General features: G+C 32.9%; 1 protein-coding gene across 1 annotated transcript in view; it reads right to left on the reverse strand.

Moving 5' to 3' along the window:
* LOC143921569 (B-cell receptor CD22-like) overlaps positions 1–20,340 on the reverse strand; it is a 520,711-nt gene that overhangs the window by 93,451 nt on the left and 406,920 nt on the right. Inside the window, exons 10-11 of the mRNA XM_077444921.1 lie at positions 6,291–6,452; positions 4,179–4,310 (exon numbers count right to left, since the gene is read on the reverse strand). Of these exons, the coding sequence (XP_077301047.1) occupies positions 4,179–4,310; positions 6,291–6,452 (294 nt within the window). The remainder of the gene's footprint in view (positions 1–4,178; positions 4,311–6,290; positions 6,453–20,340) is intronic.

Genomic DNA, 20,340 nt, shown 5'->3' on the forward strand with positions numbered 1-20,340 from the left:
TACTCTGTGTCAGTATGAAAAGTGTATGGAATTTTTGTTTTATTTTTAATTTAATTTTTTCGGGTTGGTTCACTGGAGTTTGGGCGAATCAGAGCATTGGTGCATGCAGCGAAACCAATTTGTCCGGCTGATGATGTAATAATTCGGAAAATTAACTTCTTTGATGAAATTATGATTTTTTTTAGTGCTAGGCGATACCTAAAGATTCAAATAGATATGTTTTTTATAAAATAATATGGTTCCAAATATTTATTTTACTGTCTATATATAATTTCGAAAGATACTTTGTAAGTTTTGGGTCGGAGAATCCGTCACGATATCGAAAATGTTTAGTCTTCATGATTCCTTTTCAGTTCCGGATCCTGATTCCAGCTTCAGTTTCAGCTTCAAATAAATTTAATAAAAAAACTAATGAATGTTTACTATTAGATTAGCCATGTTTAAGCAGTTTATATTAAAAATACCGAGCGAAGCCGGGTAAAACCAATAGTTTTTTATATGTTACTAGCTAAACACGGCATGCGTTGCAATGCCACAATAACGCGTGCAATTCCCGTTCCACAGACATTCAAATTTATATATACATATATGGTATAGATATATTTGTTGACGTGGGCCATCCGCTGTGTGTTTTTGGTACAGCCCTGAATGGTCAGTACATTCGAGTGCAAGGTAGGCGTGGCGCGATTATTGTCACACTCGCCGCATGATGCGTTGAAGGTGGGATATCTTTACTTTAACGTCAGTAAAATCGTAATTACAAATATTATTATTAAGAGGTTTTATCCCGTTTTTTTTTTCACAGTAATCTTCCCGGACATGCATACAACAAATCCTGAAAGTTCTATAGTAATCGGTTCAGTGGTTTAAGAACCTATTCGAGACACACACAGACATTCAATTTTATATATATATGTAGATAGATAAAGTCTATGTGTTATATAAAGATTAATGTTCATTACGAAAGCACAGTTTTTAATTAATCCTTTTTTCCAGCACTTAATCTTTGATTTAGTATTCTAGTTCATTTTGTTTTCTTTGAAAACGGTATAAATAATGGTGGTATATAATAATAATAGTTTTTTCCAGACGATAATAAGAATAGAGCCCTTTCGTTCATATAAATACATTTATTCATAGTTAATGTACGTAAATATATACCTCTCGAATATAACTATTTTAAATTGTATATTTGAAAATGTTAAAATTTGAATCGACAATGAAAATGATGAATATAATTATTTTAATTAAAGATTTCGTCTATAAATTTGTGGTAAAATGGATTTCGTTTGATATGCAAAGTTGATGAAGAAATTACACAGTGAAAATGATACGGAAAAATTTTATTATGCTTCAATTAAAATTCACATAGGAAACTCTGTATAATTTGCAGTGTTTCCTATGTGAATTATACAGACAGACCAAAGTGAACAGTCGATAAATTTGAATCCACACAAAAAAAATCACGCGAGTTGAAATTACAGTAGCTCGGCGAAAAGTACGAAAGGTCAGATGCTGTTGAAAGAAGTATAAATAGCTTTTCGGAAAAATTTCCACATCGGAAAAGCCTTTCAAGGCAGAGTTCATTAGTTGCGGTAGGCGAGTCCATCTGCGTACGCACACTCACGTGCCAAACCCACGTGAGGAAATTTCCCCGAAAGAAAAACCATTCGCAAGGAACCGGTTCGAAACATTATATTAAATCCATAAACAATGTCCTTTAAATACATATGTACTAGAGAGAAAATTTAACAAATTTTAACAATGGAACACATCAGACTTCTCATTGCGATGATACTTCAGGCTCCAGTGGAATGATATGACCGGTCAAAAAAGTGCATCAGTGCACTCCATTCGAAATCTATTCGCACTCTCTCAAACCGGATATACCTGCAGTTTTTTCGCGGTTTTGTACCGTGCCGGAGGAAAAGCCTCACGGGTAAACCCCAATGCGCCTTCCAAACCAATTACAAACATTGCAGCATTTTTTATCACGTAAATCGTTGAATTTTGAGATGTTCTAGAACACCAAATTAAAAATTAATTCATCAATTAATTAATCCATAGATTCCTCTATGGATTTAGACTTATAATTTTCACATATTCTACTACATATACATATATACCAGGCACAGGTACAACCAAATGCGCCTTCCTAGATAATTAATTAAAAACATTGCAGCATTTTTATTACAGCCAGCAGTTTGGCTTAGTGATAGCGTATATATTTAGCATCACTGAGGTCATAGGTTCGAGTCCTCGCCACTGCTGGTTAGATTTGGGGGTTTTGTGACTCCAAATCGATCGTTTCTCTATCAGAGTTTGCCAATTTTATGTGATCATTGCTGAAACGGTTCCTGAAAATTGGTATTAAATCTAATCCTGTTGTCACAAAAATCTGCCTGTGTATAATTTGTATTAATTATACACAGTAATCTGAAATCTATAGATATCTCTATCGACATCTCTATAATTTCGTGTTTATTGTATGTATAAAAATTGTATACAAAAAAAAAAAATCTAAAAATAATCCATAGATGTCACTGTGATTATTATTTCTGATTAATTGTTATATTCTATATATTCTGATTGTATATGTATGTATTACTGTATTTCTGATTTCTGATTGTTTATGTATTTCATTAACGTACACCCGTCGCATTGGAGCAAATCTGTAATGGCGAGTGTGTATTGATTTGTGACAATAAAATATATCGCTGTATAAGGCTGAAGAACACATAATTAACAATCAATTAATAAATTAATTAATCCATTGAGACATCTATGGATTTAGAATTGTACATGAATTTTCCCATATTGTACTATATACACCAGGAAGGCCAAGTAAACCACAATGCGCTTTCTTAGCCAATCGATCGATTTTACAAAAAATGTTTTTTTTTTAATGTTTATTCCAGTAGTTTTTAAGCCGGCAACTGTACATAAACAACAGTATGAAAAATATTCTTTAGTACATTCTATATGAACATACATATTCGTATGTTCCCTAATTTGTATGTGACGTATCGAAACAGATACTTTCGACACATCTAATCATACTATACAGCAGTACATGTCACCTAAACGTATGAAGCAGAACCGGTTTTTTGGCCACTGTTAAATTATTCACGCATGACGTGACGTCATTGTGGTGAGTGCACCCGTACTAACGAAAGTGCATATATGTAGATATTTTCTGAAACGTCATATTGCATATAAGCCATGTAATGTACATGTTTTCTTTTTTATCTGAATAAACGGACTAATTTCTTGTTCGTGGCATGTTACATTAAGTGGACAGTTTAACAGTTTTAAAAATTCACCGCATTTACTTGTCAATTCGACCTAGTTGAAACCAGGAAATCACCCTGTATATCTGTGGCTACGTCGGTTCATTAAATTCAATTTCACAAATTGTCAAGGTATCGCACAGGGTGGGTTGTCCCGAACTTACAGGGCGTGTAATCCGGCGACTTCAAGGGACCTCCCAACCCCCCGTTTCCTCAAATTCCCATATATTTTATTCATATTTGTTACATTAGGGTGCACTTCAACTCGATTGATTGCTCCACATCAAAACCGAACTGAACGACGATGGGGAAGGGAATGTTTTCGCTGAGCGAGCACGCTCAAATAGAGGGCGAAAAAAAATGAGGAGGAACGGGAGGACTTGGATTAAACGTACTAGCACTGGAAATGATTATTTACTTCGGCAATGTCCAACCAGAAACTTCAGTTTTCTTCATTCGAATAATTATATAATTTAATTTTAATTATATGTATATAAAAAATACTCGCACTCTAACATGTTACACCGAATCCACGAAATTGTCTACTAAAAGCATTCGGCAAGAGAATTGCCGAATGCATGAAAAAGGCAAGCACGTTGCCCAAAAGAAGAGAATCATGAAATTTGAACGGATACTCAATAGGAGAACGGGAACGAGAAATGAATATATACACATATTATCTGAACACAATTTTCTTTCAAATCGTCGACTTGAACTTAAACTTTAGCTGATTATACGTCACCAGGTCAACTAATTACAACAAAGTATCACCATCAAATTGCTATGCGAGAGATAAAATTGGATTGAAAAGCAACATATTTTTATGTTATACGAATGGTATACATAGTTTTACATTGAAAATGGTTGTGTATTACTGGTAGCACTCACCTGCTGGTACCAATTGGTAGAGGCAGGGCTCTGCTTGTCTGCCTATGGCGTTGGTTCCTCTGCACGATAGGGTCCCATAGTCCCTGGCACTGGCTGGGGTGTATCGCAGCTCGCTGGCCCCGTGAGACGTTCCTGAAATCGATATTCGTGTTCCAACATCAATAATTTGGCTTTGGTCTCGTGCATTTGGATGTAGGACAACGAACAATCCATCTAGCATGAATTATTGACGTGTCGAGTTGCGGAGCTCGCGTCCGACCATGTCGTGTCGGACGAGTGCTTCCATTCAATGGATAAATCAATTCGTGTCATTGGTAATAATAGTACATGTAAAAATAAGTTGAAATGATTCGTGGGTTCTTATAATGTAATATTTTTAAGATTTTTTTTATTATTTTAAACTTTGACTTCTCCACACATCCATTAATTATTTTTATTTGATCTATGTACGTAGTAACAATAGATGAAGTTTTCTGATCATGTGAAAATTCTCACTCGATAATTTGACTGAACTAAGAATCGATCACTGATCACGTTTTCACTCCAATTCATTCATGAACATACTATTGTAGTTTGTTCATACATAAACTATAGAGTTTTGTTTAAGTGCTGATAGTCAAAAGTTGTCTTCAAATAGTGCTCAACAGGTGACATGAAACTTTTAGCAGTTAAAATCTTTGTGATGTAAAACGACAAGTATTTAAAAGGGCAATCTTAAACGTTGTATTGTTCCCGTTTCTGCTAATTTTTAAAATATTGCTACCCAGGGTTAGCAAACATAGAGGATAAGACAAACGATTGAGAAACATGTACATACATATGTATGTATGTCTAATAGCATTGAGCAACAAAAATATAAATTAGCGGAGCGGAAAATAATCAATTTGACTAAATTTGACTCACTAAATTCGAATATGACAATATTGTTGGCTTGTTTAATTTTGTTGTCTAAGAGATATGAGCGTTTAGTAAAATGGTCAATTTTTATAGATTTTTGGCTTTTGCAGTCTTTAACTCAAAATCTAGTATTGCTATACCAAAAGTGAGTATTGAAATACATACTCTGATATTTTTTCTATTTATTGTGATTTTTTATTGTTTTGAAATACTTATATTATATATCTAGCGAATTTTAAAAGTCAAAACTCATTTTTTTCCCGTAATATTATGAGCTAATTTTGCTGATTTTTCACTTTACCACGTTTATAAGGATTGGTTTTTTATTTCAATATTATTCGTTTTATCGAAACGTACTAATTCAAGCGGTAAATGGTTTTAAATTGAGTTAAAAAAGTTTATGACCGTATTGATAATGCAAGAGCAAGATGAAAAATGCAGAGAGCATCAGTCCATCTCACTTGTCTCAAGGTTACAATTTCATATTGTAATTTAAAACCATTTACCGCTTGAATTAGTACTGTAACGTGGAGATTAAGTGAGTGGCCGATGGTTTACTAGTGCTAATCACCTGATCTCGCGTTCGCGCCAAAATGGCCTTGATGTATAGAGGAGTTGCGTATAACGGCCAATAGGATCGCGCGACTCATCAACCAATAGGATCTCGCGAATATCTGTGTACGGAGAGCGCCCGATGAGTATAAATATTGGGCGCTTTCGAGCTGTAAAGCATTCGGAGCTGGAGAGTCGACGAATGCATACCAATAAACAACTTCTACAACGTTAGTTACGTCTTTCTCTGCGATCCTGGAAACCCTTCTTCACGTCCACGCAACAGTACGTTCAGATGAAATAACAATCAAATTGAGATTGAAAATCAACCCTTATACACGTAGTAAAGTGAAAAATTAGGGAAATTAGTACAGAGAGACATTTTCAAGCGAAGGAAACCATAAAGTTTTGACTTCGCCCAAAGTCTGCACACTCACATGCATAAAGGGCGAAAATTCAAAGGCGAAAAAATAAAAAAGGGCAGTCCAGTCACGGAGATGATTGATTAGCGTTCAGGGATGGACGACGTAAGACTTGGCAAAAATAGGATTGCCGCTGGAAACGAGACAAGGGTGCACGTCAAAAAAGCCGACAATCCGGTCGCATTATAATGAGCTTCCGACACTGAATATATATAAAAAATATAATATACAAAATTCTCACCATATCTGGCCGGCGATACGTCGAAGCTTTCGCCGCTATTGTTGAACTGCCAAACGAAAGTGACGTCAGCAGGGTCTGCTTCTACAGAACAACGGACCCTTAGGGCCTCGTCTAGGGCCGCTCCTATTACCGCCACTTCGCCGCTCGAACAGACCGGTGCATCTGCAAAAACAAAGCGTTCTGTTGTAAGAGATTATATTGTATTAGTACATTGTGTAAGTTGAGCTTATGTAATTTCCGGTTGAAGTTTGAGCTCAGTCGGTATTATTGGCCCTTTCAATGGAGCGGGATCATTAAATGCACATACAAAGACGATGTGCATCGAATGGATGGTGTTTCGTATTACCGTAACGATGTTCTGTAGATTGAGGTCTGGGTAAAACAATTTTGGATTCAAAATCGAAATCTCTGTATACTATACAAATAAGTAATGGTAAATATATACATATGTATGTGTCTTAATTATCGCAAAAGTTCATGCCTGATTTTTTAAAGTTTATTTTAGCGTTAAACGGGCACTAACTTATGCAATCATTGAATATCTACAAAATTTGCCTAGATTTATAAAAAACTAGTGTTCTGCCCGTTGAAATTTCAACGAGTGGTTTCGGTAACAAATTGATACATGATTTAAAATAAAGTTACAATACGAATAGTAATAGTAGATCGGAATCGGAACTGAAATAGAAACCGGGAATTGGAACTGAAACAGGAGTTGGGAATCGGAATTGAAAAAGAAATTTAGAGTCAGAACTGAAACTGGATACCGGATCCGGAACTGAAAAAATGAATCCGGAACCGAAATTGAAAAAAGAATCGGAATTTGGAACTGAAAAAGGAATCCGGAACTGGAACTGAAAATGGAATCGAAACCAAAATCTAAATCGTATTCGAAATCGATTTATAATAATAAGTAATAATACATACGTACATACAAACAAATGTATATCGCGTTCGTTTTTATATATGTATATGTTTTTATATATATTTATATATGTGAATCCGGAAGTGGAACAGAAAAAAAAATCGGAATCTGGAACTGGAACTGTAAAACGAATCGAAACCGAAATCTAAATCGCACTCGAAATCGATTTATAATAATAAGTATATACGTACGTAAATAAATACATACATTTATATATATACAAACAAATGTACATCGCGTTCGTTTTTATATACAAATGTATATATATTATTAGTCATCTATTATAATTACTAAACACGCATATGGTATATCGCGTTCACCCATTTAATGTATGCGCATAAATTAAGTCGGCATAACAATAGGGGATGCTTAAAATGCACCCATTGGTCAGAATGTATTGTCGTTGCTTTAATTGGTCAAAGGTTTACGGTCCACGTGGAACAATTCACTCTGATTGGCTGTGAGTCTTGTTCACGTGTATTTATTTTATTAAATATCTCCATACTTGTCCACGCGTCCGCCACATACATACATACATAAAAAAATGTTGTAATACCATCAAAAACTTAATTTGGAATTACTGCCGTATAAACATGATGTGGGTAAAAAACATTATAATTAAAATAAAATAAATATTGTTTGGTATTAAAAGCATGAAACTTTTCTTCGCAAACAATATGTGTAATATAATACAATGAAACAATCGCATTATCGTACAATACTTATTCAGACAATAGCTAAACCCTGTCAGTTCAGTTTTAGGTATTCGGATCGCGATTTTGCTAATAATTTGATTAATCCATTAGGTAAATACTAGCTGTCCGTGGCGACAACGCTCCCCAAAGTAATCTCACCCCTCACCGTTCATCCCTTACCTCTGATTTTACTCTAAATCATTACGAATGGCACGACAATTAACCTATACGATACAAACATACATACATATGTAGGTATCTAAATCTAAGATAGTGCAAGGATGCGTATGATACGACGAGATGCGATTGGAATTGCGATATAATGGGGGCGGTTTGTCGGATTTGAAAAATAAATTGCTCTTTCGTTTTATTTTTTATTTTTTTAGAAGTTCCTAATCCGAATATATAGCTGCGATGCGCCCATACGACAAATGTACACAGAAAATCCCCATCTTCGTCGAAATATTTCAGATTCAAATGTAATTTTTATAAGTGTCACATAAATTTGATAAAATGCCTTAGGGTCGTGGAAAACTTTGCGCGAAATATCTACGCCTCAAATACGGGCCTCGAGCCGTTCAATTTTTTTCCAAAGTCATTATTTGAAAATGTGACGAACGATTTTTTTTTCTAGAATACCATATTGGAACAGTCGTATCCCCTGTGTGAAATTGAAAATGTGTTATTATGCTGTTCGGCAAACAATTTCAATACATTCAGTTCCTGGAATGCAACTTTGATTAATGAACGTGTGCTTTGCAGTGAATTCCATGAACATCAGTGCATCAAAACTTTTGACAGGTTCATTATATTTCAATATACAATATTATAAATAGATAAATCAAAACATAAGTCATAAAATTTATTCAATTAATTATTATAATTTACATATATTTATTTTATTATAATAATTCACAGTATGTATCTGAAATAAGTTGACTTTATAAGCATTATACATACATACATATATGCAACGAGAAATCATGTAAATTAAAATAGCATTAAAAAAGGGAATAAAAAACTGTGGTTAATTACTATTTATCGTAAAATAAATAAAGATAATGCTGTAATGAAAATAATGAATTTTTATGTTCTCAAATGCAATTTACATATATTTATTTTGTAACAGAAATATACAGCCAACAATATTATGTGTTTTTTTTAATAAAATTAGTAGTGAAGTAAAAGTATATATGAGAGATAATGAGATATATTTTCTTTATAATGCAATGTTTATAGATATAGTGTGAAAATAATAAAGTAATAGGCGCTTGAACAATTAAAAACTGACAAAAACGAGTGGGGGGTAGAAAGTCAATCCCTCCCTAACTTCACGCCGATCATTTCCTATCTTAGTTTGCAAATTTAAATTGTTTGTATTGTAGTTTGAAAATTGGCAACCTTGACTTATTTCTCGCAAATTTCAAAAGTTTTCAGCTACTCAAATTCGCTGATTTTGTAAAATGCTGCAAAAATGCTCTATATATATGTATGTCTCTATAATGCTCTTTAAAAAATATTCTATGAATTGTATATTAATGTTTATAATTGCGCAGGAAGGCATATTGAGCTGTTAGGCTTTCCTGGTATAAATACATATGTAAAAATAAAATTTCATACCTGAAATAAGTTGCGTATGGGTATTTTGCCATTTTGTTTATAGAGCCGTCTCACCAATTATTATTTATATAAAGTCGCTAATCTCTGTGTGTGTGTCCTAATGCTAGCCGAACATAATGAATCGATAAAAAGTCTAAACTTAGTATACATTCATTTCGTCGAGACTTGCGGCGGTTTTGAACCCGTGAACTCGAACAAAAATATCCTCTTATAGGTACATCTGAGTTTGGTGACTAACCGATTACGCAATCCAATTTTGATATCGCCCTTTTTTTTAAACACTAATTGAAAAATTTTCGATCTCGCCATATAAAAATACGTAATTATAATAATTTTATTTAGCGTGGTTTTGAACCATTTTTTTGTTTTCTTATTAAACAATTAAATATATATTTTTAATTGAAATTAATTTATATTTTAACGATATTTGAAAACTAAAAGTAATTGTTTTCATAATAAACCTGGGCCCATCTGTCAATTCGACTGCACTGGAGACCCAAGACCATGACGGCTGACAAAAGAACCATTCTAAATTTAATATATATGTAATTCATAATATTCAAGGTTGCGAGGTCAATGATCGGGGTTTGTTTATACACAATTTGGCTTAATGGTAGCGTATATATTTAGCACCACTGAGGTCGAAGGTTCGAGTCCTCGTTAAACTGCTGGTTAGGTTTGGGGGTTTTGTGACTCCAAATCGATCGTTTCTCTATCAGAGTTTGCCAATTTTATCTGATATTGGTACTAGATCATTTCCTATTGTCACAAAATCTGTGTGTATAATTTGTAAAAATTATGCACAGTAATCTGAAATCTATAGATATCTCTATAATTTCGTGTTTATTATATGTATGAAAATTGTAATAATAATTGTACATAAAAATCTATTATTTCTTAATTGTTATATGCTATGTATTCTGATTGTATATGTATTATTGTATTTCTGACCGTTATCGTACACTCGTCGCATTGGAGCGATCTGTAATGACGAGTGTATATTGATTGTAACAATAAAATAAAATTGTAGGTATTATGTTTTGTAAACTAAACATACAAAGCTCATACACCTTTTTCTAAGCGTACAAAGCTCATTTCTTTTTTCATATTATCCGATTCCCGATTCCGATTTCGACTTCGATTTTGAATTTGGATTTTATAATTTTTTTTTTTTTTCATGCATAATTTAATTGGCATGACCGATTCCAATTAATTGTTACTATTCATATTGTAACTTTATTTTAAATCATATATCAATCCGAAAGCACCCGTTGAAATTTCAACGGGCATACAACTAGTTTTTACATAAAATGGATAAAATCAGAAAGTCGATCTGAATGAATATCAGACAATCGATAAAATCATTCAGACCTTAACAATATCCTTAATATATCTGTTATCGATTCGTTTTTTTCTATATTCGGTTCCACACCTAAAACGTAACTCGTAACGTAAGCATTCCTCAACATTAAGCCAGAGGGGAAAACATCTCTCGCAGACTCCTAGTAGCTACATACGATCTGAGCGGAGACCTAGTTACGTCCGTTTGTTAGAAACGAGCATTATATTTCAAGCTTACATCGAACACAATAATACATACATAGTGTATGGGGGTACAGGGGGTATTATTACGGCGTACGTCGCGTAGAGGGGTATTGGTGGTAAGTAGGCTTTCGGGGTCGTCTATGGCGCAATACCTAAAGACCTGGACCTGGGGCTTATGTCAAACATACCACGTAATCCCCAGCTACCTGGCACCACACCTACCTGGAGCTTCAACTTCGTTCTCACGGACAGGACTGTCCAATTATAGGGATCGCGGCCCGCCATATCAAGCTGCGGACGAGGGTCCATATTTTCGCACACGTCAATTTTGAGATGCGCCTAAAACGCGTCATTCAATTCGAATGCTATTCATATTTTTACAAGGCTCTTTTATGTGACACTTCAAACTGTAACATAAATTCATATAAGCTATTGGAATTTATCAGTCGAGTTGCGAAGCCCTTTAAGAATCCGCATACTCTAATATTGCTCTATAACAGTTTGGTTTGCAGTAATATGGAGTATGCTTCAGTCATATGGTCTCCTTATTACCAAACTCACATACATAGATCATTTAGAGACAATTCAGAAGGGTTTTCTGCCCCATTTATCCCATAATACTTGTTAAAATTTTTAAAATTTTAGTGTATAATTCAATTGTCTTGCCACATGTGATTTATTGTGCCACTGTGCTTAATTTGTTTAGTGGCCAAGATTTAGAAAAAAATGCAAAAAATACAGAATAAACCTATGAGAGGTATTTTGAATGTGAGTAGATTTAAGAAAATTGGATGTACATACATATATGTTAGAAGAATTGGGATGGATGAGTATGTACTTTGCCTAAGTATGAACTTTGATGATTATATAATAAGAAATAGAGATAAACATAGTTGTAAGTAGAGTAAGAAAAAATAAGACAGCTGGGGGTGTTTTTCACAGGGGTTTGCTCATGTACATATAATGCCCTCCCTGAGTGCATCAGGTCTCCTAAGACCATGAATGCATTCTTGGGAGGTGCGAAGAGACACTTCTGTGAGGGAGAGTGCATATAAGTTAATTATAAATTTTAGAGTTAAGTAATTAAGATGTATTTTTAAATTAGCTTGAGAGATAAGATAATGTATAAATAAATAAATCCATGTCATGTACATAATACATACATAGCCAGCAGTATGGTTTAACGGTAGCGTATATATTTAGCACCAAGTGATCAGTGGGTTCGATCCGCTATACTGCTGGTTAGATTTGGGGGTTTTGTGACTCCAAATCAATCTTTTCTTATCAGAATTTGCCAATTTTATCTGATCATTGTTGAAACGGTTCCTTAAAATTGGCAAAAAATCATATTTTCTGTTGTCACAGATCTTCTGTTTATTGTATGTACAATTTGTAAAAATTATGTACAAAAATTTAAATGCATAGATGTCAACGGATTAATTCTGTAATTCATTAATTTATAATTGTCTCTTGTTTTTCAAATTCTGGAAATACCGTGATATATGTAATTATATAATGCTGTATTATTTGTAATTAATTTTCCAGGAAGGCGCATTGGGATCTTCCTGTCAAGCCTTCCTGGTATATATCTATGTAAAATAAAATAAAATAAAATAATATATAATAGTATGTCAATATAATATAAAGATAATGCTTTTTCCCAGTATATAAATCAACAGTTTTCAATTTGGAACCATTCATTTAGATATAATATTTCAAATTATTCCAACTCAGGTTATAAGTTACAAAAATTCCACATTATTTTTTTTCCTTACTTCAATTGATCAACGCCTGTAAATTCTGCTATATACATATTTATCTGTATGACGAAATATTTCTCATTAAATAAGACTGAGATAATGAAAAATTTTATAGCGACTCACTTTAGATATTGATTCATTTCATTCATTGATTCAACCTTAACATACTATTATATCTAATAAAAATAAAAGTTAAGATATATGTATATGTTTATTTTGGTTTAAGCACGAATTACTTCGTAAATTGTTTGAGTTGACAAAATTACTTCAACATTTAATTCACTCTATCTGCAATAACAGCTTGGTAAAAGCTTTTTATACAGCAATGCCGAGGAGTTAGTAGATATATTTATTAACTACAATTTTTGCTAAATACCTAGAAAAATTGTCTTTTCGTACTCGAAAATGGTAGATGAGTATAATTTAACCAAAATCCTAAGGCTCGTTTGTAAGATAAAATTGACAAACATACATTAATTGCTCATTTGATAGTATAGAATGAATTATGATACTTATAAAAATCGATCTAAGATATCTCAAAGCGGTTAACTCGACTTGCAACTTGATTAAAATGAATACCCCGAAAAAAAAGGACGAGGTCGAATTTGCACGTCAAGAGGTGGTCACCGCCCTAGGGCTTAGTTTGGGGTATCGCCCCGAGGCTTTTAGGGCTTCGACAGAGTCTCTGTCGTGTGGTGTGTACCGGTAGAGAATTTCAGTGCCCTCGAAAACCCTTATCACACGCATAAGGGCGAAAATCTGTAGTGTACCAAACGGCGGGCCGCCACAAAGGGGTGTTAATGTATCGGATGCGGCTTAAACGTTTCGCATTCAGACTCGTCCATCTTCCTTCCACTGAGACGTTATGTGAACTAAATATTCTCAAACCATATTAAAATACATCGTGAATGATATTTTGTAAGAAAAGTGATTGTTAATTGTTTTAGAACCGGTGGAAAGTTAGCGCGTGGAAATGCTCCAATGAAACAATTGCTTATATTCAGATATTGCAAATGTGTATTATTTACTCGTCCATTTTGCTCCCACTGAGACCTTATGTGAATTGTATATTTTAAAACCATATTTAAATACATCACGAATGATATTTTGTGAGAAAAGTGACTGTGAGTTGCTTTAGAACCAGTGGAAAGGTCGCGCGTGAAAATGCTCCAATGAAACAATTGCTTATATTCAGATATTGCAAATGTGTATTATTTACAGTTTTGAAATTATATAAAAAAATAATACAATTAGGTAAGAGTATTATGTATGTATATATGTACAATATATTGTTTTGTTGTATGTTGTACGGGATTGCTTTTGCTCGAATTGAGGTCTCTTGTGATAATGACGCGGTTGTAAGTAATTTTCGGTGAATTTTCTACAATGGAAACTATCGATAGTTGAAACCTTAATATATATATTGAATTAATGTCGTATTCAAGTTAAGTTTGCATTCAAGAGAAATTTGATAGTATTGTATTGTTCGGCCGTATAAAAGGATAATGTTATTAAATGAAACTGTATGTAATACATGTAAGAGTATATTCCATTTGTATCTCTCAGCGTATGGTTCGGAGATAATCCCGCGAGGAAAAATTGGACAAAAGGTCCTTTTTTTCCCCGGCGCGGAAACAACAAGGAACTTCGAACGCACAATAAAGATTTTCTTGCGAAAAAGAAAATGGGAAATGTGTTCTTCGTGCGTTTTTTTTTCTCTTCTTCTTATTTTAAATATAATATGTGAGCGTATCGAAGTTGACTGGGGCGGAGAGATGGTCTTTGATTGACGGGTATTCCGGCTCATGAGGATGATACGTCTTCATAATGCGGATAATACGAGATATTTGTCAGGATTTTTGCCGTGACTTAAGCCCTTTTGCCGCGAATGCAAATATACACAAGATTTTTTGCACGGGTGAATCGGCGCAAGCTTTGTTCACTTACATGTAAATAAATCACATTACACGAAAAATTTCAAATTGCTGTGCTTATATATGCGAGATATTTGCATTTGGAATTTGAGCGAAAGCCAACCTTATGGACAAAAGTGCATCATACTATAAATCATAGACAAAAATTATCAAACATATAAATGAAAGAATATATATATGTATATCTGCATATGTAGATGTAGACAAAAAATAATCATTTTTCCCGTTGTCACAAATCTTCTGTATTTATTATATGTACAATTTGAAAAAAATATGCACAAAATTTAAATCCATAGATGTCTCAATGGAATAATTATTTAATTAATTAATTAATTACTTGTTAATCCGTGTTCTTCAGCTTCTTAAAATACAGTGATTTATGTAATAATAAAATGCTGCATTGTTTGTAATTAATTGTCCAGGAAGACGCGTTGGAGTCTTCCTTTCCATCCTTCCTGTTATATATCTATGCAAAAATAAAATAAAATGTATGTATGTAAATAAAAAACTGGAAATGCCTCCCACGCCACTAAAAATAAATGACAAAAACATTGAACTAGTGCATCAATATAAATATTTAGGATGCTGGTTGAACGACCAATGGGACCATTCACAAGAGATTAAAATGAGAATAGAGATGGCGCGAAACGCTTTCTTCAAGATGAGTGATCTCCTCTGCAATAGAGATTTCAATCTTGACCTAAGGATGAGAATTCTACACTGCTACGTTCTATCAGCACTTCTTTATGGGGTCGAATCCTGGACCATGACTCAAGCTACAGAGAAAAAGCTGGCAGCATTTGAAATGCGGTGTTTCAGGAGAATGTTGAGGATCTCCTGGGTGGACAGAGTCTGAAATGAAGAAGTATTGAAACGAATGAAAAGAAAACGAGAGTTATTAAGCGCAGAAAACTCGAATACCTGGGTCATGTGATGAGAAATCCGAAATATGAAATCATACAGCTCATATTGCAGGGGAAAGTACAAGGGAAAAGAAGCGTTGGTAGAAGACGCATCTCATGGATGGGCAATCTCTGTGGATGGTACCAATGTGACTCCACAACACTTTTCAGGGCAACCATGGATAGAGAGAAGATATATGTCATGATATCCAACCTCCTACGAGGAGAGGAATAAAAAAGAAGCAGAAGAATGTATGTAAGATAAGGATGCTTGGGATTATTGTCTCCACTATGTAGTGATACTTCAAAGATATAATTGTAATTTAATTCATGGGTGCAACAAACGAAAAAGTAGCGTCAATGAATTACACAAATGTGAAATAAGACATTTAAATATATGTCGTATATACATACATACATACATATGTTTATAGAAACTAGAATCCTTTTAAAAAGGCTCTAGAAATCGATTCGAATGCCAAGAGTTGACAATACCTATCGGGATGAATGCCTCTCCGTTTCTGTGAGTTTTCGCCATTGGAAAATGCGTTTAAGGTGGAGCGCATTTTTCACGTGCGATTTTCCACGGATATTTCAGCCCCTTTGTAAATACTCGGACAAAACTATTAGGTTTAAAAACGTACGTGGGATAGTTCACCGTTTCACTTCCTGCCGACCCACATTTCCTGCCTAATGTTGCCGCAATGTGCATTTTATGTCCAGGATGATGCCGCTAAATTTCCACCACAGTGCACGTAAAAAGGTGACTCTTGGCCGTTTGTGTTCAACTAGAGACCGGAAGTGGATGTATATTGTAAAAATTTAAATTGCGACGTCTACAAAATGGACCTATTTAGTCGTTGGAATGTTAAACTGAATGTTTTGGTGGATATATATGTATATACTTAAGTCGGTTGACATTAAATTATGTTGGTAAATTCGTCTGTGTAATTTCTGTAAGAATGTATGTATATGTTATAATCATTCAAGTGTTTAAATAAATAAAATTATTAACCAGAATTTTCATTATTTCTCTTTGATTCTTCACTGTTGGGAAAAATCATGACTATTTAATTATGACTATAATGAATTTCGCTTCTAACGTAACTATGTAAAACCTATAAGTATCTTCTTTTTATTTATTGATTAATGTTTTTTTAATTTTAATTCAGAAATTATTGTTTAATTTTTTATTTTTCTAAATTTTCAATCACTTTGATTAAAATTTTTAACTTTAATTAAAATTTGGCTCATGTACTCAACGAATTTGAATACTATAATATAAAACAGTCTGTTTCAGTTGATTTGAAAATCAGTATTTTAATCTTAATAGCTGTAAATGTAATATATGTATAATGCTATTGAAAAATAATAAATTAATATTAGCACCAATATTTGTAATAAAAGTTATATTAAAAACTATCATTGAAACGGTTAAGTTTTGGAAAATGCATTGATACAAGAAATATATGAGCCATTATATTTGAAAGTGCGGAAGTTTTGGAATTTCCAGTTCCAAAAATATTATTTCAGTTTGACTGGATTCACAAATTGTTATCACTACTTTAAATTCGATATATAAGCAGAATAAAACTTATAAAAAGCCACTAGGGATTTAAATATTGTAAAACGCAAAACATTATATTTAATGTTTTGTGAAATAGTTCTGGAAATGAAGTAAAGTGAACTTAAGCCAATTTCAAATATAACGGCTCGTATAATGAATATTTATAATTATAATATAATACGACATTTTTACATAAATTTCAAATATAACGGCTCATATGTAGAATAAAACTTAATTTTATACAGTATAAACGAATTAGTACGAATAAGTGGTCGGTTTTTATAAAATCTTATAAGCCTAACTTATTATATCATCTACCCAAAGAAAAAATTAAACAGTCAATATAAGATTAAACCACATTTTATCGATGCTGAAGGATGAAGTGTTCTACAATCCTCTTTTATTCTTATGCAACTCTAACTCCATTTGCGGTTTTTTTGCTTCTTTACCGCTAGTACAGTTTTCAATTTTTCACAAAGAAATAAAACGATGGGGAGAATCAAACTGCAATTGAATTTGTAAAGAGAAATGTTCAATTCAGACTGTTTGAATGTATGAGGTTTCTTGTAGTACATACAGGATTTAAAATCAACTTAAAAAATACATTCGAAGTGCGTTCTCAGGAGTGGGGCCACGCGAAGGGAAACTTTCACACGCCCTCGGAAAAACTGGGTATTTTTCCGAACATGCGGTTCGATTTTCCCGAACGTAGGGTAAACAAATGTAAGAGGCTTATGTTTGTACGCGATACAACTACCCAACAGGTGACTCAAAGACGTCTATTAGGCAAAGCAAATATGCTTTGTAACAGAATTCCATGTATGTAGTGCGTGTGTGTTACGTACACACGAGTCTATTCCGACATACGTTTACTTCGGGGCTAAAAAAATACCGAAAACGTATCGAAATTCGTTTCGATAATTGCCGAGCACTCGTGTCATCCCTCTCTCTTCTTTTTGCCCTTTCCAAAAACCCCCTACAACCCCATAGCGTACGTCCAAATTGATTGAAACGGCAAACTGGTGGAGTGTTGGCCAACTATCCGGTGTTGCTGACTTTGAAAATACATACACGTCGACCAATTGGCCGCGGCCAATTGAACAATACTTTTGCTTCTTTTTTTTTTGGGTAGTTCGTGTTCGATCTGTTAGGTTTGAACTGTGTGTGTGTGTTTGGGTAATATAAATAGAATATTATGTATATAATATAAAAAGTAAAATTATTATTTGTTTGTTGCTGAACCTACATATTCGTATGGAATATATTAATATTACAGCGATCAAATCGTGTATTGACTTTCCAGTTTCGGAAGAACGAGGCTCTTTCTTCTACTAATATACACATACATATGTACATATATATGTATGTACATATAGCTGTATATAATTTTATATTTGAACTCAAATTTTTGTCGTTTTAATTTATGTAAATATTTATCCAAATTCGTTGTAAAGACTTTTTTTGAAATTGCTTTATTCAAACTTTAAATAGAATTTTACCTGTAGTTTAATTTGATTTTGAATACATTTATTATGTCGAAATATTGACAAAATTATCTTGTTTAATATAATATTAAAAAATCTTGATAATATTTTATATATATTGTAGTTTTTACTCTTAAATTTGTACTAAATAATGAAATTGTACTCGAGGCATATTTATAAAATTCACGAATGTAGAATGAATTTCATTGTGTATACTTTAATATATTTCATGATTTTATAATGCAATATTTCGCTATTATACATACATATATTATGTACCTGTTTTAACGATATCTTGTTTAATATTATCTTATTTAATATACAAAAATCATGCTAAGATTTTATATATATATTGTAGTACTAAATAATAAAATTGTAATGAAGGCATATTATAAAATTCACGAATAAATGAATGAATTTGATTGTATACTTTAATATATTTCATCATTTTATAATGCTTTTTTTCTCTATTATATATACATATATTATGTACCGGTTTTAACAATATCTTGTTTAATATTAAAATATCTTGATAATATTTTATATATATTGTAGTTTTTACTCTTAAATTTGGACAACATAATGAATTGGTACTGAAAGCATATTATAAAATTCACGAATAAATGAGTGAATTTGATTGCATATACTTATTATATATTTCATCATTTTGTAATGCATTATTTCGATATTATACATACATATATTATGTGCCAGTTTGAACAATAGTACGCATACATATTTACATATATACATAATTCATATTGTGGAAAAAATAATTATTTACTATTGCATCGATTGAGTAATTTTTCGATAAAACTCTGATTGCCTATTTATTCTTAGTTCGTATTAAAATAAATTAAAAGCAATATATTTTTTTACCGAAATGACTTTCATAATAACTATGTAGACGTAAAATAAATATTAAAAATTTAAACGTGAATATCATTAAGATAAATGGTTCTAATTAAAAAAAGCGTATTTATCCACTTTTAATACACTTTGTAAGCGTTGAAAAATTACCATTGGACCGTTTTATTGCCGTGTTGAATAATAGTGAAACGGTCAATAAAATACGAATTTATATTACAGTGTAACTGGAAACTCTAGCAGTTTATCATACATTGAACCGCGCTAAAGAGCATTATGACCGTTTTAAAAACTGATTTATTATACGCCATTTTTTCGAATTCGCGCGTGAAAAATAATTTTCATAGAGCTGCGCTATGATTTATAGACTTTACGAACACAAATTTCTGAGAAATATTATACGGAGCACGACATCGATACAATTCACACGAACGATCTCGCATCGAATCGAATCAAAAGTAAAAATGATTTTCCATCTGGAAGCGTAACAGGTCACAGTCTGGTCCATTTTTGCGCAAAGCTATCGATTGTGCTCGTCTATGGTACGTATTATCTATATATGTATGTGTGTGTATAGATTGGCTTTTATTCTCTAGTACCATTTATTCGATTATGTATTGAGAGCATGTGAAAAGCTTTCGAATTGTATTATATGAGCTTTTTTCGTATCGAATTGAAAGACAATACGTCCGAGTCGGACACGCGTCTCTTACTCAGGTGGAGTTGCGTAACACAATACGCGGACCGAGGG

This window comes from Arctopsyche grandis, chromosome 13, assembly GCF_051622035.1.
Source record: "Arctopsyche grandis isolate Sample6627 chromosome 13, ASM5162203v2, whole genome shotgun sequence".
NCBI lineage: Eukaryota > Metazoa > Arthropoda > Insecta > Trichoptera > Hydropsychidae > Arctopsyche > Arctopsyche grandis.